The sequence below is a fragment of the Bos javanicus genome, chromosome 2, assembly GCF_032452875.1.
Source record: "Bos javanicus breed banteng chromosome 2, ARS-OSU_banteng_1.0, whole genome shotgun sequence".
Classification (NCBI taxonomy): domain Eukaryota; kingdom Metazoa; phylum Chordata; class Mammalia; order Artiodactyla; family Bovidae; genus Bos; species Bos javanicus.
The window spans coordinates 135307766-135329894 of NC_083869.1; the positions used below are offsets into that span (position 1 = coordinate 135307766).

Here is a 22129-nt window from a genome sequence, read left to right on the forward strand (position 1 = left end):
CTGCCAGGCTCCTACTCAGGCCTGCCACTCTGCTCACAGCAGCGCCTTGATGTGGGTACTGTTACTGTGCCCGTTCTACCAGGAGGAGAGTAAAGTTCAGAAAGCTTAAGTAATCCGCTCGAGGTCTCAGACCGGCAGTGGCAGAGCTGGAGAGCATGCCCTGGCCGCCTGGCCCCAGCGCCCAGGCTCCAGACGATGCCGCAGTCCTCGTGGGCACACAGTTGGTGCTTACCAGGCATCCGCGGGACTAAACGAGGGCGGGCTGGGGAGGCAGTTCCGGCTCCTCCCCACCTGCAGAGCTCTCCCGTGCTGGCAGATGAGCCTCAAGCTGCTTCCACGTTGGCACAGTGCTGGCTTCGTGGCTGTGGGCAGGGGAGCAGGGACCACAGAGATGCATCCTCGCGCGCCTCCGGCCGCCCCTGAAGCCCTCCATGAGGCCGTTCCTCCACTTTCCCTTGCAGAGACCCTTGACTCTTTCATCTCTCGCCGGGAAATCCCACTCTCAGGGGCCCTTGCTCAGCAGGCAGGACCCAGGACCACCGCTTGGATGCGGCTGGGGGGGTGAGGGGCAGAGAGGAGCCTGCGGGGTGGGCCTGTGCTGTCTGGCCGCCGGAGAGGAAGACTCGTCTTCGTCCTGAAGGGAGGACATGAAGGGATTAGGGATGAGACTCGAGCTGAAGACAGACGGCGGGGCCCCGGCAGGCTCCCTCTGTGAACCACGTTTCTCTCCTGGTCCAGCCTCCCTCTCCTCTGGGTTCAGGGTGGCCAGGGGCCGACAGGGAAGCCCTCTCCTGGTCTGTAAGGTGGACCCGGCACTGGCAGTGGTCGCCCAGCCAACGCCACATTTCCCAGCGTCCCTGTGCCACGGGACGCTGAGTCCTCACCGCTGGAGAGGAGGCAGGGGTGGCGTGGCCCCAGGGGTTCAGGGTGGGCGCAGTTCTCCAGCCTCTCTTCTCCTCCAGAGGCTCGCGGTCAGGGCCCAGAGTGAAGCTGATAGGGCCTCCGTCAGCCTGGGCCCCTGAGTGGCAGCATGGAGCAGAGTGCCCCACTGCCCCCAGACCTGTACTCACCATTCAGACCCCAAGCGCCTTGGACTGTTGGCCTGAGCAGGAAGGAAGCACATAGAGTGTCAGGGCGGTCACAGTCTCTTTGTTAGAGCAGCTAGCCTCCCTGGACCCATGCTGCTGCTGCTGCTGCATCGCTTCAGTCGTGTCCGACTCTGTGGGACCCCATAGACGGCAGCCCACCAGGCTCTCCCGTCCCTGGGATTCTCCAGGCAAGAACACTGGAGTGGGTGCCATTGCCTTCTCCTTCCTGGACCCATACTTACTCCCAAACCACTCCCGTTCCTTTTTCCTCCCTGGCATCACCATTCTTAGTGAAGTCAGTAAAGCTAAACACCTTCTAGATACGTGTTCCAGACAGACTCGTGGATGCATATACCAGGAAACTGCTAAGAATGGCCAGAGCCATGTGGTCTGCTAAGGAAACATGGGAAGAATCTGAGACATGCTGGCAGAAAAAGCTCATTCACAGCAGTGAAGAGGAATGGATTACAGTGACCCGGCTGTGTGTCAGAACTGTCTGGGAAGCTTTATAATATACAGATGCCTAGGCCGAGAGATTTGGTCTCGGGAGGCCTGGCTGGAGGGGTTGGTGGCCCAGGAATCTGTGGTTTTAATGACTCTTCCAGGAAATCTTGTGCAATTTGTTAAAGAACCTCTGGCCCAGCAAGAAAATTTGAAAGCAGCAGGAACTGTCTGGTTATTGGAGATGCCATCACAGCCCAGGTGGCTGCCATAAAAAGGAAGCCGTGTGTGAGCTGAGTCGCTCAGTCGTGTCCAGCTCTGTGCAACCCCATGGACTGTAGCCCACCAGGCTCCTCTGTCCATGGGATTCTCTAGGCAAGAATACTAGAGTGGGTTTCCAGTTCCTTCTCCAGGGGACCTTCCAGACTCAGGGATGGAACCAACAACGCTCACGTCTCCTGCACTGGCAGGCAGGTTCTTTACCACCAGCGCCACCCAGGAAGCTTGGAAGAAGACTGGGGCGGGCGGCCACGCCCTTCTCCACGGGGTCTTCCTGATCCAGGGATTGAACCTGGGTCTCCTGCACTGCAGGCGGATTCTTTACTGCTGAGCCACCGAGAAGGCCCAGGAGGAGGCCACGGCCCCCGAGACTGCTGGCTGCAGATGAGGGGAGGGTGCTGGGTCAGGGGAGGGGCAGAGATGCCCAGGAGGACGGTATGGCGGGGGTTGTAGACTCTCCATCCTGGCTGCGGGGCGGCATCATCGGGCCGCTCTCGGCAACACCCCAACCTCCAGACGGAGTCTCCCAGGGGGAGGAAGGCTCTGCCAGGTTTGAAAGCCTTCCAGATGATTCCAATTTGAGAACCACAGGAATGTCTGGTTAAGAACCAGGTTACGGAGGTCACCCATCCAGGCTTGAACTCGTCTCCCCCACAGACTTGCCATAGCTCCGTGACCCGGGCAGGTTTCATCATTCATGCCTCAGTGTCCTTGTCTATAAAGTGAGACTAATAACTGCAATTTCACGCTAGCCTGTCGTGAAGAGCAGACAAGATGATGTGTGTAAGCAGCCCGGCACATGCCCAGCACAGCCCACGCTCACTGTCACTCCGCTGTAGGGGGTAGGCATGACGGTGAATTTGTAGGAAAGGACAGCTCTGTGGACTCTGTCCGGTCGTCCAGAATTCCTGTCCAGCCACCCTCCCCTGTAGCCTCAGCCATCCCGCCCAATGCTCCCATCCTGCGGGGCTGCGGGGGAAAGGTCAGGAGACCACAGCGTTGGGCAACCTCCTGCCAGGGCCCCGCAGTTACTCTTTCCTGATCCTGAATGCAGCGTGAGTCAGGCGGGCCTGGGGCCGCCCGAGCCGTCAGTCCCTACGAGAAAGACAGGCTCCCCTCCTGTCTGGGCAGGAGCCTCCCCCGGGTCACTCTCAGGTTGCTGAGTCCAGCAGGCTGTGACCTGAGAGTTGCCAGGACAGCCTTCCCTTCCTTCCTCCCAGGTCCGACCTCTGGGTCTCCAAGGGTCTTTGCCCTCTATTAGAATGCAGACATCGGGAGTATATACACAGAGCGGTCACGTGGAGAGGGTCTGGGGGGGTGTTATATAACAGTCATCATTTATCGGGTATTACATGCCGGGCACGACTAAGCGCCTCATATAACCCCACACAAGCTCGGTGAGGCAGACAGTGTCCATGCCCATTTCACGGAGGAGGAAACAGAGACTCAGAGAGGCAACGTGTGCCTCCGAGAAGGGCCGTGCAGCATCGGGTCATCCGACTCTGGGGCACGTGGCCCTCCACTCCGCGTGACGCTTTGTCCCTGGGCTGCGGTGTGTGGGGTGTGCGGGCGGAGTGCCTGGGCGTGCTCCGTCCTCTCTGCCCTGAGTCAGGCCCTGGCGGGGAGTGGAGAGGGGCAGGCCGCTTCAGACTGGGTGCAGCGAGGCTGCAGGAACGCGGGCCCCTCCTCCTCCCGCCGCCTCTGCCGCCGCTCTCCACCCTGCGGGGCTGCCCCGCTCCAGGTCTCAGCACGGCCTTCCCAACGCCTGGAAGCTGGCTTCCCGCTCACCCACCGCTCCAGGCCACCCTCCGGCGTCAGCTCAAACAGCACCCCCTGTCCCACCGAAGCAGGTCGCCTCCCCCTAATTCTCCGGCCCTCGCTGGCTCCACTTTAGGGCACTCATTACAATTTCTAGCTATTTGTGCTTCTTTTCTCGCTGCCTCCCTAGATACGAACTCCTGAGGGTAGAGATTGTGTCTGGCAAACAGGAGACGTGCGTTGAGTATTTCTGGAATGAACGAGTGAGGAGCTAACAGGTTTTGAACCAGCGTTTGCTAGGATGTGGCAGCCGGCCCAGTCAAGCCCCCTTCCGGCTCCCTTGGGACCTCCGTCTTCACTCCCCAGGGTCAAGCTGACCCCGTGTGGAAGGAACCACAGTGTGGGTGGGGGAGAGGAAGGAGTTGCTCCACAAGAACTCAGGCCTCACTCTGGTCTCCCCGGGGCTTTCCAGGGACCAAACGGTGCACCGCAGGCAGCCATCTGGGGCGGCCCGGGTGGAGGGGACCCTTGCCCCAGGCTTGATGAGGCAGCCTGCGGTGCTCTTAGGAGCCACCCAGCCTGCATCCACGGGACCCCGGGTCTCAGGCCGGTGTTGAGGGTCAGGACTGAACGCAAGTCCTGGAGGAGGAGTTCACGGACGGCACCTCTCTCCCGCTGACTCCGTGACACCTGTTCACGGACGGCACCTCTCCTGCTGACTCCATGACACCTGTCAAGAGGCCAAGCTGGATTTCGGAGGGGGCGATTGTGGTCCAGATTGTGGAGATCAGAGGGGCCAGTCTGGTTGCGGTGGCCAGAATAACCGCCCCCCAAGGGCGTCCACGTCCAAACTCCCAGAACCTATGAACACGTTACCTTACATGGCAAAGGGGAATCAAGGCCGCAGATGGAATTAAGGTTGTGAATCAGCTGACCCAGAGACGCTGGAGGAGCCTGGCTTATCCATCTGGGCCCGATCACAAGGGTCCCAGGAAGTGGAAGAGGGCAGAAGAGTTGGGGGAATGTGTGACGCTACAACACAGGCTCTGAAGCTGGAGGAAGGGTCCACAAGCCAAGGAGTGCAGGAGGCCCCTGGAAGCCGGGAAACTTAGAGAAGCGATCCCCCACTCGGGCTGCCCGGAGAAACAACGCCTTCCAGACTTCTGACCTCCAGAATCTAAGATTATAAATCTGCTTTGTTTTAAGCCACTGAGCCGGTGGCAGTTTGCTAGAGCAGTAGAGGAACGCATGCACTGGCTATACCGCTGCCGTGCGGACAGGTGACGGCGTCTGCAGGGCCCAGGTGGGGGCTGATTTTGCTTCCTCTGCCATCGAGGCGAGGTTCCTGCAGGAGCCTTCCTGGAGCACAGGAGTCACGCTTGAGCCGCGAGAAGTGTCTCAGACGTGTTGCTGGGTCCACCCGCGGCCTCACGAAGAGGACCTCGTGGTCAGTCTGGGGGCATCCGGGGCGAGAAATGCCTGCTTGGGAACCCATCTGAGTTCTTCCGATTTCAGGCACTTGCCATCTGGAGGCATGTACCTCCACTGGAACTCTTTCAAAAAATACAGTTTTCTCAACACCCTCATTGGTCTCAGTTTCCCTTGGAAGTGGGCTTATTCTGTCGGAATCCGGTCATGTGAGGGGAGGTGGGAGTCTATTTCAGAGATTCTAGGTAAACGGTGGCCAGGAGGGATGCTGGGGGGAGGCTGTGGGCTCTTTGCTAACCACCCAGAAACCACCCAGCCCTGGGGCTGAGTGAGTTGTTCTGAGGCTTGCACCTCCAGAGAGAACACCGGGGTTCGCAGGGAGAAGCACAGGGAGCGACTTCCTGGGGCTCCAGAGCGAGCCCGTGGGGCCTTTACGGGGTGGCCACGGCCTCCCCGTGGACAGGAAGGAGGGTGTCACTCAGGGCACACGCAAGCTTCCCCAAGGTCCACACCCTGGCTTCACATTGCCACACTCACAGTGCAACTTTCCGGCCACAGCCCAGACCCTCACCCTGCCATGCTCACTCGGTCCTGGCAGCTGGGCATTTGACCCCTGGGCTTGCATTTTCACATCGTATCATTGCAACTGGCCATGGTGACCCATGGGATGAGTCCCGTGGCCAAGATGGAACAACCTCACAGTCTTAACCAACGTTTGGGCTGCTCAGCCTCAAATTCCTGGAGGCCTAGGCAAGCAGATGCTTCAGCTGCAAGAAAGCCCTCTGCTCCTGCTGTCTAGAGGGAGCCAAATGAGGTTCACGATGTTTGTGTTTCTGTCCATTTATTAGCCAGTGATGGAAGCACAGCTGGCCCCACACAGAGCACCCATGGAACGGACATACACCTGGAGAAAGCCACCACACCCCTTTCCCTGCCCACCTGAGCTCAGACTGGTCCATCCCCAGAGCCCTCCTGTCCTGAGTGGTCTCGGTGGGTTTGGCCCCACCAGGCCCCTTCTTCTGAGGGAAAGCAGGACATGGAACGTTGACCTGGGGTCAACAGAAAGCCCAGGACTGATTCTACCAGGGGTCTCCCCTCCTGCAGAGAGCCCCAGGGCCACTAAAGCACCTTATGTCTTATGAAGGATATTCTTCACCCTTGTACCCAGTCTTCCCAGTCTCCAGGAATTCCCCAAGCCAGATTTCTAAAGGTCAGATGATGAGATGTTTCTCAGGCTAAGTAAGGAGTCGCTAATGTTGCTTCAGCATACGTCTAGAAGCACGTGCTCTGCTGGGTGCTGGGCAAGGGCGATTTCCACAGCTGGTCAGAGTTGGAATGCTGGTCCCACCTCAGTCTAACAGACCTCTGCTCCTTCCCTGTGGGTGAGGCTCTGGGCTAAATCTCTCCTGTCCTGTGACTTTAACAAATGAGTTCCCCTGCAGAGCGAGAGGCAATCAGACCAAAGCAGGATCGTGGGTCCTTCCTTCATTGGAAGACACAGGCCAAGAGGGCAGAGGAGGGGTGTGGATGTTTCTAGACTCCGGAGGGAACTAGGCTCCACACAGAGGATTTGGGGAAGGAGAGGGGAATGTTTGGAGGAGTCCCTGTGAGTCATGCAGATCTGCAAGACAGACCACAATAAACGAGGTCCTTCTTGGGAAGCCAAGGGGATCAAGTCTGAGAACCGCACGGGCGGCAGGCGAGGCGTGTGAACACTTGGAGGAAAAGGCCTCCGAGCGGGTGCTCCGTCCGGAACCTTGGGGTCTCTTGATACTTATTGTTCAGGGGCCTGTTTCGGCCTCCATCGCCCAGGCGGACGGCCCACCCCAGGGGTGAAGGGTGGAGGCGGCCGGCTCAGGGCTCCATGTGCCACCACTTGAAGGAGAAGGGCTGCCGGCGCACGTTGGTGCCGCAGTGCACCTCGCCGTGCAGCATGTGGTACGGGGTGAAGTCGTCGATGAAGGTGCAGTGGAGACCCAGCGGCTCCAGCAGGGACCGCACCTTCTCCTCCAGGCAGCAGCGGCCGTTGATGACGGGCCCGAAGGGCTTGGGGATGCCCAGGTGCTGGCCCAGCACCAGCATGTTCACCTGCAAAGGGGGCGCCCAGGTCAGGGGCAGCATCGGCTCCCACCCAGCACCTTCTCTATGCTCAGCAAGGCCTGGTGCTGTCTTTGAAGCCACCTCGCAAACAGCCACTCGCCCCTCAGGCAGCGAGGGAGGGACGTGGCCTGGCAAGAACCCTAACCAGCTGTGCACGTGCAGAGCTCACGATGAGAACTTCTCTCTCTGGCGGCTGCCCTCCTCGTTGGTAGGCAGCTGCCATGTCTGTGCTACGGAATCCTGAACTCCCAGGCTACAGCTGATGGGACCAGGGTAGATGTGTGACCCAAGCGGGGCCGATCAGATTCCCTCCTCGGCTGGTGCCGTTACCATGGTGGGAGAGCTGAGTCTCTTTCTCCCTGTGTCTGCCCTTCGGTGTGGCCATATTCATGTCTGTCCCCTGGGACACAGAGGCTAGGGAGGCCAAGAAAAGGAGGAGGCAGTGGTGGGGGTGGGGGTGGATGAGCAGTGTAGCCGTGGAAACAGGAGCTGGTTCCAGGCCCTCCTAATGCCCTCCACAGCGGCCACCCCGCCACGGGCCTTCCTGGGGTCCTTAGGCTAAATCTTCGGCTCTGGCCAAAACCCACTTTGGTGGTCTTCTGTTTCCTACAAACACAAGAATCTGGAGCGCTGCACAAGCTTCTGGGGGCAGGGGCCTTATTGCAAAGCCTCCTTGGAGATGCAGGAAGGAAAGGGAGTGATAAGAGGCTTTGCAAGAGGGGAAATCAGAGAGGGCAAACAGTCAGAAAGGGGAAGGAGAAGGAGGGATGAAGCAAGGGTGGTGTGGACAGGCTGCCCGCAAGCCTCTGACGATGGGCGAGTCTGGTTCCTCCGAGGGATGGAGGTGGGGAGGGCAGAGAGGGAGGGAAAGAGGCAGGAGGGAGCTGTGCTGCTCGAAGGCTGGGCCTCAGAGAGCGCCCGGGGGTTCGCTGTTAGAAAGGCAGCGAGTCTCAGGCCCCTGCGGGATCGGAACGCCTGGGGTGGGGCCCCGAGGTCCCCGTGTTCCAGATGCAAGTTCAAGTTTCAGAGACACCAGAGGCAAAGCCCCCAGGCTCAACCAAAGGCCACTTCTTCCACGGAGCCCTCTCGGGTCTCCAGGCCTACCTCTCAGGCTGGAAGTGCTTTGTTTCACCTCTGATCTGGCACACCACTTTATCACACAAGGTAGATCTTTGGGACAAACCCTCAGAGAGGTGAAGCGAGTTTCTCCCCGACCAGATTTGACTGGTAGCTCCTTGGGAGCAGGGAGCAGCCTGAGTCATCTCTGCATCTCACACAGGGAACGTTAAATATGCAGGGGGTGGATGAGTGTCTGGGAGCCGGGGGAAAGGGCTGTCTGACCTTCCGGTGGATGCTACCCGCATGGCCTCACGCCATCTTTCGCTCACTGCACAAATACCAGCTGGGTCCCCGGGAGGAGAGGACGGCCTTCCCAGACGGCCCTGGAGTGCAGGCTTGGCCAGTGAGCATTCCGTGGTGATCGTGACAACCGGTCAAGAAGAGGTCCTTCCGCTGGGACCGTGGGACCTCTGAGTCTCCCTGCCCCCAGCCCCGGCCCCTCAACCCCAACACAGCGGTGCCGGGCGTTTGGCCCCCGGGGGAGTAGAGGCTTGGCGCCTAATCTGACAAAACCCAAAGTCCCGGCTGACGGCCTCACCAAGTCCGGGAAGAAGGCCACGGCCTTCCTCCTCTCCATCTTGAAGAGCTGCGGGATGTCCACGATGTCCCGCTCGGCCAGGCCCAGCTCCCGCTTCAGCACCTCCCGGTTCCAGTCGATGCAGCTCTGGGGAGGGGGACGGGGAAGTCAGGGAGGCCTTGCAGGTGTGGTGGGGGGAGGCCCACGGGGACACGTCTGGTTAAGGATGGACAAGATGCCCAAGTGCCCACAGGTCAGCCCTCCACACGAACCTACTCCTTGTGAGCCTTCATCAAAACATGCCTGCTCGGGTCCCCCCGCCACAGCTTCACCCCCTGGCAGGGGGCACAAGAGCATGGCTCAGGGTGCCCCGTCCTCCACCCGCTGGTCCCCCTGCCACAGCCTCAGCCCCTGGCAGGGGGCACGAGAGCATGGCTCAGGGTGCCCCGTCCTCCACCCACTCCCTTCTCGAGCCTCACTCCTCCGGGATCTCCTTCAGTCTTACCGTTCAAAACACTAGACACCGCCAACTCCCATATTTCTACCCCCCAGCCACTATCCCACAGACAGAGGAGCCTGGTGGGCTTCAGTCCATAGGGAAGCAAAGAGCCGGACATGACTGAACACTCACACAGGAACCACTTTATAAAGCCCAACGCTTTCCCTCAGCTCAGACGTGCAGGCACAACCAGCCCTGCGCATCTCCACTTGGGTGTCTGACGGGCAGGTCAGAGGTGAGGAGTCATTTCTACCCACCCCTCCACACCCTCCCTTCCGCATTCTTCAGCCCTGGAAACTAATCGCTGCCCAGGCCCAAATGCATGGACGTGTATACGCTACCATACATAGCCCGCAGGAGCTTGCCTACAGCACAGGGAGCTTAGCTAGGGGCTCTGATGACTTAGAAAGGTGCGTGGAGGGTGCGGGAGGGCAAGGAGGGGTGTTTTACAACTGACCCACTTCCTCCTAAAGCGGAGGCTCACACACCATTATAAAGCAATCGGGTTCCGGGTGGCTCAGTGGGTAAAAAGTCCGCCCCCAGCGCACGAGGTGCAGGGGAGGTGGGATCCATCCCTGGGTCGGCAAGATTCCCTGGAGGAGGGCCTGGCAACCATTCCAGGACTCTTGCCTGGAGAATCCCGCGGACAGAGGAGCCTGGCGGGCTATGGTCCACGGGGTTGCAGAAGGTCGGGCATGACTGAGCGACTAACCACGCGCACGCGCACTCCAGTGAAAGAGAAAACCCTGCTCGACGCCGCCCGTCCTCTCACTCTGCCTCCGCGTCAGCAAGTCCCGGGCACCTCCATCTGCTTCCAAAACGCGCCGACCTGACCCCGCCCCCCACGCGGGTACAGCGCCGTCCCCTGCGGCCGGGCCTCCGGCTTCTTGCGCCACGCGGTGACCACGACAAGGCTCTCACAGCTGCCCCTCGCAGGACTGGAGCTGCCGAGGGCCCGCTGCGAGCTCCAGCCCTGCAAGCCAGCCTGTGCGGGCGCCCGAGGCCCACACCCGCTGCGCACGGACAGTGGCTAAGCGCAGGGGCAGAAGGCAGACGGTGTCTGGCCCGCGGCTCACCCCGCTTTGCTGAGCCTGACCCGGGCTGCAGGCCGTCAAGGACCAGCTCGCCCTGCCTCCTCCACTCGCTTCCTCCCTCCCTCCTGCAGGCATGGTCCCTAATTCGGTCCCTGCGACGGTCACCCCCGCCCGGGCGTGCGCTTCTCAGAGGGCCCTGTGCTGGATATTGTCTGTCCTTCTGGACCCACTGCCCCTTCTTCCCTGCGCTGCGTCCTGGGAGGCAGACCTTTGGGAACCAGGGGCTCCTGTACCCGCAGGCTTCCCGCTGGGCTCAGCCCGTGGGGGCGGTGGCAGAAGGTGGGGGCGCTGCTGGGAGAGTGTACTTGGGGTCACGGCAGGGTGGCTGTGCAGTCCCAGCTCCTGTCTTACAACCTTTTTTTTTTAAATTTCTTTCTTTAATTGGGGGCTAATTACAATATTGTGGCCGTGTTTGGAACGACCCCTCCAGGCTCCAGTAACATGCTCCTCGGCCAATTCCTCCAGGCCTGGGGGAGGTGAGAGCTCCCCTCTTCCGACCCTGGGAATGTGGAATAGGCCCCTGCTGATTTCCTCAAACTGCCCTGCGCCTTTGTAATCCTCCCTTTAGGAAACCCCTCTCTGGTTATCCAATCGCAGTGCCCTTGCTTCCTGCTGGGACCTCCTGTCACCACCCCCGCCCCTTGCCTCCTGCTGGGACCTCCTGTCACCACCCCCGCCCCTTGCCGTAATAGAAGACAGATCCCTCAGCCCAGCAGCAGAGAGATCATTCCAAAGCCTAAGTCTGATCGAATCTGTCCTGCTCTTGGATCCCCAGACGGCCTCCAGTCGAGCTAAGAGACAGCCAAGGCCCCAGCGCTGCCCTGCGGGGCCCTGGGTGGCCCCGTCTCTCCTCGTTCCTCTGGGGCCCCCAGCTTTGTCCTTAAACGCTCCAGGCCTCTTCGTTCCGCCTCAGGGCCATCGTCTGTGCTGTTCCCTCTGCCTGGAACGCTTGTCCTCACATGCACCCGGCGTGGCCCCTCATTTCTCTCGAGTGAAAGCCAGGATTTAGAGACTCTCTGTCTGGGCCTCTCACCCACCTCCCTGAGCTGTCCTAAACCGTGAGCCTCAGACCTCTGTCCACAGCCCCATCCCCAGCCATGCCTACCCCCACGCCTGGCCTGTGGCCCTGGTACCTGCACAAACTTATTGTAGCTGATGAGGTTTCCATTGGAGAGGACCTGGCTGATGGAGACGGTGTTGACCTCCTGGTTGCCTGTGAAGGAGAGGGGCAGGGTGGGAGCGGCACCAGCAGAGGCCAGGCTCGCAGGCGAAAGGCTGGTGAGCCGGCAGCTCCCAGGCGTTTCCTCCTGGCCTCTAAGCAAGCCTGGGTGTGTGAGGACGGCAAGGGCGGGCTGCCGCAGCGCATGGATGTGAGGCCTTCATCCAGGCACATCAGAAGTGGTGATGCTCCTTATTGGAAATGTAACCCCTGACCCCCACCGAGCATTGGATGACGATCGCTCGTTTTTTGGCTAATGGTGCGGCGTGGAGCTGGTTCACCCACCTGCCCACCAGGACCCGCCCTGATGGACACTGCTGAACCCAGTCCCTGACCTCCAAGAGGTGACTGCACGGCAAAGGGGCTCCCCCAGACCCATCTCTCCTGGCCTGATGAAGTGCTCTTGGAGACAGGCAGGACAGGGGAGGTCAGAGCCAATGTCTTGAGATGCTCACAGCTTCCATTTACTAATCTCTTACCCTGCACAGGCCCTGAGTCCAAGGCTCCACACTCAACACCTCATTTAGTCCTCACAGCAACCCCACGAGGCATGCGTCAACACCCCCACTTTACAGATGAGGAAACTGAGGCTTAGAGAAGTAAAAAGATTTGCCCCAGGTTTTGCAGCTGGGAAATTGGGGTACTGGTGATTCAGACCCAAGCCAAGTGCTCATGAAGGGCTGAAGCCTCGACCAAGGGCTGGACCCACCTGCCCACGTGCAGGCTCGGTTCCCCCCACTCCCGTCGGAGTAGAGATGCGGGTCCATAGCATCCCCCTGAGGCAGCTGGGCCAGCAACTTCCCCTTGCTGAGCCCTACATTCTCGGGTGTAAAGCAGACTGAGTCACCCTCACAGGCCCCCCTGAGGTCAGATGGGGTCACATGCCTGGAGCACGCAGCCTGGGGCCTGGCACATGGTGGGTGACCACTGAGACGCCAGGCATCAGTGGCTGCTGCGCTGGTATCAGCTCTCTGGGGCCATCCGGTGGTTACACGTGGCCCGACAGCTGTGGGCTCAGCCTCTCTCTGGGCCCTGCTCACTGCAAACCCCTGCTTCTAAGGAAGATGAAGATGGCTTTCCCTCTGCCCGGTACATGAAATTTGGATTTGAGAATTTTCCAGGTTTGATCTGAGCTCAAGGAGTCTGTTCACAGTCCCAGTGGGAGAGAGGGGGATGGGGGCAACTGTATTTCTTCCATTTTACAGCTGGGGCTCCGGGGGGTGGGAAATAGCTGTAGGAAGTTGCATGTGGGAGCTTTTAAGTTCTGTGAATGCTTTTCTCTTGGAGGGAGGTTTGGTCCATGGCAGGAATGTTCCTGAGCCCGGGATCCAAGCTCCCAATAGATGTTCCACTGATCAGTCATATCTCACTCACAAAACACAAACTATTCAGACTTTCAAGACAGGAAGGGGCAGAGCATCGAATCCCAAGTGCTAGGCCCTTCAGCGCAGAGGCCCCTGTATGACTGCGCTGGTCACACGCCCCAGAGTGGACCCTGTCTCTGAGTGGCCGTGGCCAACCCCCCATCATGAACCGTGGCGCTCCCTGCCAGACTGTGACTCTGCTGTGCCCGCGGCCAACCCCCCATCATCCTCCGGGGCACTCCCTGCCAGCTCTGCTCCCGCTGTGGACTGCGGGGCCTGCTGAGCCAAGGGGTCTCAGACCTGGGGGACAGGCCACCTTAGAGCAGGACATTTCCCTCTCGAGCCGTGATGTGGCAAGGGGGACAGGAAAGCGGCGATGGGGGGCACAGCACCCACCGGCAACTCCTTGGAACAGGAGGGCGCCCCCGTGGCCCCACTTCTGCTTTTCCTGGAAGAGCTTAAGGCAGGCGCTGGGGCTGGCCAGGAGCATCCGGAAGCCCTGTGTGCAGAGAACAGACTCAGCTGAGCCCCTCTCCTCCGCTCGGCTCAGTCTCGGGCCCAGATCTGTCCCCCGGGTCCTCACCTTCCCGTCAGCGACAGGGACGAAGCTCAGAAACTCGTCCACGTGGCCGACCGCCAGCCAGTCCACGAAGAGCTCGACGGGCGGCTGCACCCTCTGGGCATGCAGGAAGTCCCGGACCACCTGAGTGACCCGGCGGCCCCTTGACCTGGGGCCCAAGGGGTCAAAAAAACTTTAACTGAAGAGAATATACACAGAAACAGAAGGACGAGAGTTCAAGATTCTGCAACGTCTGTAAAAAGCTTGCACTGCCTTTGTAATCAGGAAAGATGATGAATAAATATACATTTAAGTTACACTCAAGGTGAGTTCTCTACGAGGCAGACACAGGCAGCTCAATCACAGCTTACCATCCCGGTCTCCCCATCCAGGTAGATCCTCAGGATCACCCTCAGACCCACCCTCATGTTCTCCAAGTGACAGATGTCACCCGCATATTCAACCCGAGGCTGGGCAGTTCTTCCTAGAGTCTAACTGACATCTCTCTTGCTGCAGCCTCAGCTTCCCACATATCAGCAGGGAGAGAGGGTGATCTTGTCTCACAGCCCCAGGATTTTATTTTCGTGAACTCAAACCCCCTTTTACTCTTGCCTTCTGAAAAAGTATTGAATGGCATGGCCCAAACGTCCTCTGTCTGTGAGATCATGCGTTTGAAGACAGGTGGTCCCCTTCAAAGCTTCTGGTTTCACCTGTTATCTGAGCACAAGTCTGCTCTAACCACTTTGCTGAATTTGGTTGGCTCTGTCTTGCTCTCTTCCCACAGCAAATAACCGTTGTCACACGATTCCTTTTGTTTTCCGTCAGCATCCCTGTATCGTGTTACTCCCCTTCTTTGCGTCACTGCTGTCTCCGTTTTCATGTCCTGTACCCCGCTTTTGCTCTCGGGGAAAGATCTGATATTAATCATTTACATCGCAGTGTGAACAAGCCTTGATTTAAATGCAATTTCTCCTGGGACTGTTGAGGCTTAAAGCCGTTTTCTTCTATAATTATTCACTGGTATTGACATGGATTTATTTTCTGAATCCGAAGACCCAAGTCTGGTCATAACTTTGCCTCCTGTGTGACCTTCCCTGGGTGACTCACCCTCTCTGGGCCCACTTGTAAAATGAGAGTGTTGGACGGAATGAGCTCTTGGGGCCCTGCTTGCTCTGGGCGTCTCAGACCCCTTGAGACGAGTGTGGACGATGTCTGGGGGGCAGGACTGCCATTTCATCACTGATCCTCTCTGCTTCTCTTCCAGGAGTGGGACGGCCCTCCCCAGCCACCATCACCACCCACCCTCAGTCTCTCACCCAGGCAAGTTGCCTCCGAAGAGGATCCGCCCCAGGGGGTACTCCTTCCCGTTGGCTACCACAGGAGGGCTGACCTCCAGGTTCCCGAAGGAGTCCAGGCCGCTTACAGAGTTGTCTTGTGGTTCCCGGGTCACATAGCCGAAATCTGGACCCTGGTTGAGGAAACGGAGTCAGGCTCGGAGTGGGCAGGCTCACCAGGAAGAGCTTGAACCAACCTGCTGGGCTCTAAGCTCCTTAAAGATGGGGCGAGAGTGGCCACCCATTCTTCAGATGCAAACACTGAGTCAAAGATGGACATCTGAGCTGACTGCTATTTCCTGCACGCTCATGCCTGCCGAATCGGGGACATACACAGCCCTCCAGCCCTGCTGCCGTTTCAGAGCGTGTTATTCCCCCTGGTCACGGGGATACAGCAGAGAGGGCCAGGTGGTCCCCACACCCCCGTTAGATGTGGAGCCGGGGCTGTGGCCACTCCTTTGTCCTCTGCATGGCCTCCCATCAGTCCTGCCGCGGGGCGGGTATCTGGCTGCTCTAGAGGGGCCTGTTCTCGGGGCCTAAGGGGCAGGTGATGGTCCTTTGAGCCTCAGCTTTCAATCTAGGAAAAGGAACAACTCCCCAGGGTGTCTCTTAGAAGGAATTTAGACAGTCCTGAGGCCAGGAGAGAGCTCCTCCCACCTTCATGCCCCAGCGAGGGGTGGGAAAAGCCTCCACTCTCTATGGCGCCAAGGGGGTCTCCCCTTTTTTCTCAGGAGGGGTCTGTAGGACATATTCTCTCCCTTTTTATGGAAGCAGAGTTGAGTACGACGGTTTGTTAATTTCTGATGTAAAGAAAGTGACTCAGTTAAACATATATATACGCGTTCTCTTTCTTATTCTTCTCCACTGTGGTTCATCGCAGGATACTGAAGTCGGTGCCCTGTGCTGCACAGCAGGATCTCGTGGTCTGTCCATCCTGTGTATTAGCTGAGCCCAACTGCCAGTCCTCCCCTCCCCTCTCCGCGTCCCCCTTGCCAACCGCAAGACTGATCTCAGTGTCTGTGAGTCTGTTTCCGCTTCACAGGTAAGCCCATTTGAAGACACCCACTTTATTACCAGTGATAACGCCAGCTATCTATGTTTGTGCTTTCTCTGCTTCACAAACATCTCTGAGACCTGGGCTAACACATTTTTACTGATGAGGAAATCGAGGCTCAGAGAGAGAACTTACTCATGTAGGGTCGCGTAGCATGTGGGTGACACGGCCGGGCTGTTCTGACCCCAGAGCCCACGTTCTTCTCTTTTTACTTGGAGGACAATTGCTCCACAGTGTTGGGTTGGTTTCTGCCACGCGGCGTGAAGCAGCCCTAAGTATACAGGCGTCCCCTTCCTCTTGAACCTTCCTCCCACCTCCCACCCCAAAGTCTATGTTCTTAACAGCTGCACTCTCCTGCCTCCCCTCCCCATCTGGGGTTCCCAGATTTAATAAATGAATATAGAGCATGCTCAGTTCAATTTGAATTTTATATAAACAATAAATGTATTTTTAGTATACTCCATGCAGTGTCAGACTTTATTTTTGGGGGCTCCAAAATCACTGCAGATGGTGACTGCAGCCATGAAATTAAAAGACGCTTACTCCTTGGAAGGAAAGTTATGACCAACCTAGGTAGCATATTCAAAAGCAGAGACATTACTTTGCCAACAAAGGTCCGTCTAGTCAAGGCTATGGTTTTTCCACTGGTCATGTACGGATGTGAGAGTTGGACTATAAAGAAAGCTGAGCACTGAAGAATTGATGCTTTTGAACTGTGGTGTTGGAGAAGACTCTTGAGAGTCCCTTGGACTGCAAGGAGATCCAACCAGTCCATTCTAAAGGAGATCAGTCCTGGGTGTTCATTGGAAGGACTGATGTTGAAGCTGAAACTCCAATACTTTGGCCCCCTGATGCGAAGAGCTGACTCATTTGAAAAGACCCTGATACTGGGAAAGATTGAGGGTAGGAGGAGAAGGGGACGACAGAGGATGAGTGTTTGGATGGCATCACTGACTCAATGGACACGGGTTTTTGTGGACTCCGGGAGTTGGTGATTGGCAGGGAGGCCTGGCGTGCTGCAGTTCATGGGGTCGCAAAGAGTTGGACACAACTGAGTGACTGAACTGAACTGATGCAGAATATGGGACATACTTATGCTAAAACAGTTCTCATGGTTTAGCTGACATTCAGCCTTAACCCGGCTTCTCCTATATTTTACCTGGCAACCCTACTCCCATCCCTGAAGAGCACGGCTCCCAGTCTGGCCCTCGGGGCAAAGCCCCTCGGCCTGCAGGCCCAGCTGTGGTCGCGAACACTCACCAGGATTCTTTTGTAAGGGAAGTTCTGCAGCTCGCCATTCCTGGGGGAGTCAAAGACCACCGGGAAGGTTTTGTGCGGCGCCTGGATGTAGCCCAGCTCCATCTCGTCCTGCAGACCCGGGGGACACCAGTGGTGGATGGTCAGCAGCTTACCCCCCTCGCCTGGCACTCAGGGCTTTGGGGAAGACTGTTCACTCTGCCTCAGGCCTGCTCTACCCTTTGAGGACTGAGGCGGGCAGAGGCCGTGATACCTGCTGGCTGGAGGAAGGGCTGGAGGTTTGGGGGTGGGGCTCTTCTCACCTAGGGCCACAGAGCAAGGTAGGTCAGGAATGAACGAGGACACGGCCTCAGGGTGTCCCTGTGCTGGGTCACAGGGGATTGGGGGCAGAGAGGGCTTTGGGGTGGCCTGAGTCGGACAAAGAGGCTGCTGGGCACCAGCCATCACACGTGGCCTCCACGTGCGGCCCTGGGGACTGATAGCAAGCAGGTCAGAGGCGGCCTGAGGAGGCACAGATCTGCCTCCTTTCGAGCACGTGCCGCGCCCAGGTCAGTCCTGAGCCCCCTGGTCCTGGAGGCAAAGAAAACCAAGCACTGATGGACTGTGTGTCCAGCGAGAAGCTCACTAGAGTGTCCCCGGCCCAGCTCCAAGCATTTCACGAGCGCTAACTCCTGTAGCCTCACAATATGCCTATGGGGAGGCACCGCGATCATCCCATATCACAGCAGATGAAAGTGAGGAACAGCCGGTCTCGTTATCTGCCCAAGGCCACACAGCTAGTCAACAGCACAGCCAGGATCCAGACCGAGCCAGTTCTTGCCCTAGCGTCCGGTCCTGAAACAACTCCTGGGACGAACTTCCAACTGAAACGGAAGCTTCTTAGCTTGGTGTTCAAGGCCTCTCACCTCAGTTCTTACCCTTTGCAGAAGCTTGCGTGCATGCTAAGTCGCTTCAGCCACGTCCAGCTCTGTGTGACCTTATGGACAGTAGCCCACCAGGCTCCTCAGATTCTCCAGGCAAGAACACTGGGCTGGGTTGCCATGCCCTCCTCCAGGGGACCTTCCCGACCCAGAGATCGAGCTGCTATCTCCTCTGCCTCCTGCATTGGCAGGCAGGTTCTTTACTGCTAGTGCCACCTGGGAAGCCCTCACAGAAGCTTGATCCTGGCCAACGAGCACAGCTGATGCCCCTTCTCACATCTCCCACCTCTGGGCCTTTGCGCAGGCCAGCCCTCTGCCAGGACCACCGTTCATGGAGCTCCAGCACCGCCCTCACCAGCTCTGCGGCCCAAGGCATCTCGCCTCACTGAGAGTTCCTTCTTCACTGACAGGGCATTGTCAGGAAGATGAAATGATGCTGGGCATGGCCTGCAGGGAGTGCTCGATAAACCGCACAAGTCATTATCCATTTGCCAAATCTGGTCCAGCTCAAATGCCCCCTCCAGGCAGTCCACACTGATCTCCTTCACAGACAAGGGTGATTCCACCCATCTCCAGGCCCCCAGCACCCCTGATCCGTCTTAGACAGTTGGAACAGCGATTTCCGTCCCATTCATTCTTTGCACCAGGGCTTCTCAGCCTCGGCTCTCTTGACACTTGGAACCAGCTAGTTCTTTGTCGTGGGGGCTGTCCTGTGTATCGTAGGATGTTTGGCAGCATCCCTGGGGCAAAAACGACCTTCCATGGAGGATCACTGGTCCAGGCCGTTGAGGACAGGGAGCCGGCGTCCCCACCTCTGCCATCCCCCCCCCACCCAGTACCTAGCCTAGATCCTGTGGGTGAATGGATGTCATATTCAATGTCAGTGTGCCTGAGTCTCCAGAAAGTTCTGGAGAGGGGGGAGAGCTCTGGGTCTAGAATTAGAAAGAGCAGGGCCCTGGGGAGGGCGGACGCAACCCTGGTCCTCCTGGATATTCCCAGCAGCCCCTGCGTTGGAGGGGCCACCTCTCCCACAGGCCGGGGTCACTCGATGCGCTCACAGCCCAGAGGCCACGGTACCTGGATCCAGCGGTCATTGCGGTTCTCAGCCTGCGGGCAGACAGTCAGCTTGCAGCCGGCCCTTCTGGCCAGCTCCGCCACCGCATGCACGAAGCACGTGTTGTTCTTCACGCTGCGGACGAGCCCAGGGAGAGTGTTCAGGACGAGCCCAGGGAGGGTGTTCAGGACGAGCCCAGGGAGGGTGTTCAGGACGAGCCCAGGGGGAGTGTTCAGGACGAGCCCAGGGAGCGTGTTCAGGACGAGCCCAGGGAGCGTGTTCAGGACGAGCCCAGGGAGGGTGTTCAGGACGAGCCCAGGGGGAGTGTTCCGGACGAGCCCAGGGAGGATGTTCAGGACGAGCCCAGGGAGGGTGTTCAGGACGAGCCCAGGGGGAGTGTTCCGGACGAGCCCAGGGAGGATGTTCAGGACGAGCCCAGGGGGAGTGTTCAGGACGAGCCCAGGGGGGAGTGTTCAGGACGAGCCCAGGGGGGAGTGTTCAGGACGAGCCCAGGGAGGGTGTTCAAGACGAGCCCAGGGGGAGTGTTCAGGACACAGGCAGACACAAGGGCCAGAGCAGCCAGCAGGGTCAGAGGACACCCGGCCCCAACTCACCGGCACACGTACACCTCCAGGGGCGGCTGGGTGCTGGGCGTCATGATCCAGGGGGCCACTCGGAACACCACGGTGTCGGTGAAGATGGGGGACTCGGAGAAATCCTGCAGGTTGAGACCGGAGGGGAAGCAGACTGGCCTCGGGGCCCCGCGCCTGGCTGGGTCAAGGACCACCGTGGACTCAAGCAAGCTGCTAGCTCCTTAGTTTCTGGAGAGGCAGCCGTGGGTGGCCAGGATCCTCCACGCCGGGGCGCCCACCTCTCCTGGGCAGGGAGGCCGTTGCCCACCCTGTCTGTCCTGGCCGCCCCTACCTCGTTGGAGTCATCCAGCAGGGTGACGTGGAAGGTGACGAGCCCCGAGAAGCCGGCGTCGGGGAAGGACAGGCCCTCCACGAAGAAGCGCTCCTCGTCGCCGTGGAAGCGGTGCACCTCGTAGGACACCTTGTTCTGGCCGAGCACGTGCCGGTACGCCTCGCAGGAGTCCTCGGGGCCTGGCGGGGGCAGAGGGGCCTCGCGAGGGGCCCGGGAGCAGGAGGCATCACGCAGCCTCCCCAACACGATGGAAGCCACACAACCACCCCCGCTTCCCACCTCCCACTCGCAGAGGAGAGAGAGGCTCACACCCGAGTGCGGCCAGGTCTGGGTGGGGCAGGGAGGGCATTCCTTTCTAAGGTGGCGCTCAGATCTTTCAGAGGGCAATTCGGTGGCATCTAGCAAAGCAATGTTTGCCCCTAACCAGCAAGTCCCTGTCTAGCTAAGTGTCTTTCCTATAAAATACAAGTGGAAGGTGTTCACAGATTATTTACTGAGCACCTACGATGCCCCCAGGAGGTGTGGTTCAGGGCTCAGGACACCGCTGTGAGCACGGTCCCTGCCCTCCAGGAACCAAGATTTCTGCAAAATCAAAACACCACAAAAACCGTACGTTCACGGGACCAGATCAGTTACAGCACCTCCACGCTTTGAAATATGACGCGGCTGTGGAGGAAGGCAAAGCAGAGCTAAACAAACACACAGAGAGACGTGAAGGATGCATAACTCGGTGAGAGAAACCATGTGGACAGCAGAATGTGGACGCATGCTCACGCACGCACCAAGCACGATCAGTGCACATAAAAAAATGTCCGGAAGAACACACACGAAATGGCCAACAGAGGACACGTGTTAAGACTCAGGTTTTGGAGTTGGGTAGAGAACTCTCATTTTTAACTTTACATACTTCCGTATTTCTAAAATGAGCATATTACTACTTGTATTGTGTTGCCCCAAAAGTTACATCTTACAGAAAAACCCAAATACATATTTGTATTTTTTGAAGTATTATATATCCTTGCTTGCATTCGTGATAATGACACTGTAGCTATGTAAAGCAATGGTTTGGGGTTTATCGGGGTGGGCGGGAGATGCAGACTGAACAGAGGAGCCAGGGTGTCTGGGACTGGCTTTGAAACACTTCAGCAAACAAGAAAGGACAGATCAAGTAAGAGAAGCAAAATAGCGATCCTTGTTGAATCTGAGTGGTTGGCATATAAGGGTTCTTCACAGTGTTATGCTTCTGGGTATGCTCGAAAGTTTTGATAATCAAAATTTTTAAATGTGCTTAAAATATGTTTAAAAATGCATTCATCTGCTAAAACCATCTTGGGCACGGCTGTGCCAGGGACACCAGGCAACCAGTCGTGAAACTCGCGCATCTGATGCTTCTTCCTCTGGGCCCTCAAGGTGGCCCCGGAGCCAGAGCAGAGCCTGCACCCCAGCCTGGGTGGGGAAACTGAGCACCCCCCACCCCCCGGGCAGGGAAGGAGGGCATCAACTCACCGCAGGCATGGAACACCCGCGCCCGCTCGGCGTCAGCGTTGGAAGTGTGGAGGACGAGTTTGTGGTCGTCAAACAGGGCATTGGGGCCTTGTGTCCGCAGAATCATCACAGACATGTCTTCTAGGTCTGGGAAGCCAGACACAGGGCAGCGGCTCAGGGGGCCTCCAGCACCCCACCCCTCCCCAGGGCAGAGGGTGCCAAGTCCTGGGTCTCTGAGTCCCAGCTCTGCCCGCCCCGTGGAAATACTGAGAGCCACCAGGACCAAAGCAGGAGCATGCCTGTACGCGTGTGAGTGGTGAGATGCTTCCTGCCCTCTCTGTGCCTCCGTTTCCTCCTCTGCCCATAGAAACAGAAGTGCCAAGTGGCCAGCCCGCTGCCTGGCCCAGGGCAGGACTGCAGGAGCAACGTACGGTGAGAAGGCCGCCCGGGCAGCAGGCGGGTAAGGGCTCTCCTTTCAGGCCCAGTGTCACTTGCTGCTGCCCTGGGCCGGCCCCTCCCTCCCAGAGCCTCAGTGCTCCAGTCTCTGAAATGATCCTGCCAACTTTCAGAGTAGCTTGGGCATCTCGTGGGTGAAGCCCCTGACCCACACCCAGGACACTGCCAAGGCGTCCTTCA

General features: G+C 58.4%; 1 protein-coding gene across 1 annotated transcript in view; it reads right to left on the reverse strand.

Annotated features, from left to right (window-relative positions):
- Positions 1–5801: 5801 nt before the first annotated feature.
- The window catches only part of PADI3 (peptidyl arginine deiminase 3), a 30497-nt gene continuing 14169 nt past the window's right edge, over positions 5802–22129 (reverse strand). Inside the window, exons 6-16 of the mRNA XM_061395476.1 lie at positions 21515–21640; positions 20009–20187; positions 19699–19802; positions 19108–19219; positions 17114–17221; positions 14782–14933; positions 13490–13634; positions 13303–13405; positions 11457–11536; positions 8752–8877; positions 5802–7082 (exon numbers count right to left, since the gene is read on the reverse strand). Coding sequence (XP_061251460.1) covers positions 6849–7082; positions 8752–8877; positions 11457–11536; positions 13303–13405; positions 13490–13634; positions 14782–14933; positions 17114–17221; positions 19108–19219; positions 19699–19802; positions 20009–20187; positions 21515–21640 — 1469 coding nt within the window. The 3' untranslated portion in view covers positions 5802–6848. The remainder of the gene's footprint in view (positions 7083–8751; positions 8878–11456; positions 11537–13302; positions 13406–13489; positions 13635–14781; positions 14934–17113; positions 17222–19107; positions 19220–19698; positions 19803–20008; positions 20188–21514; positions 21641–22129) is intronic.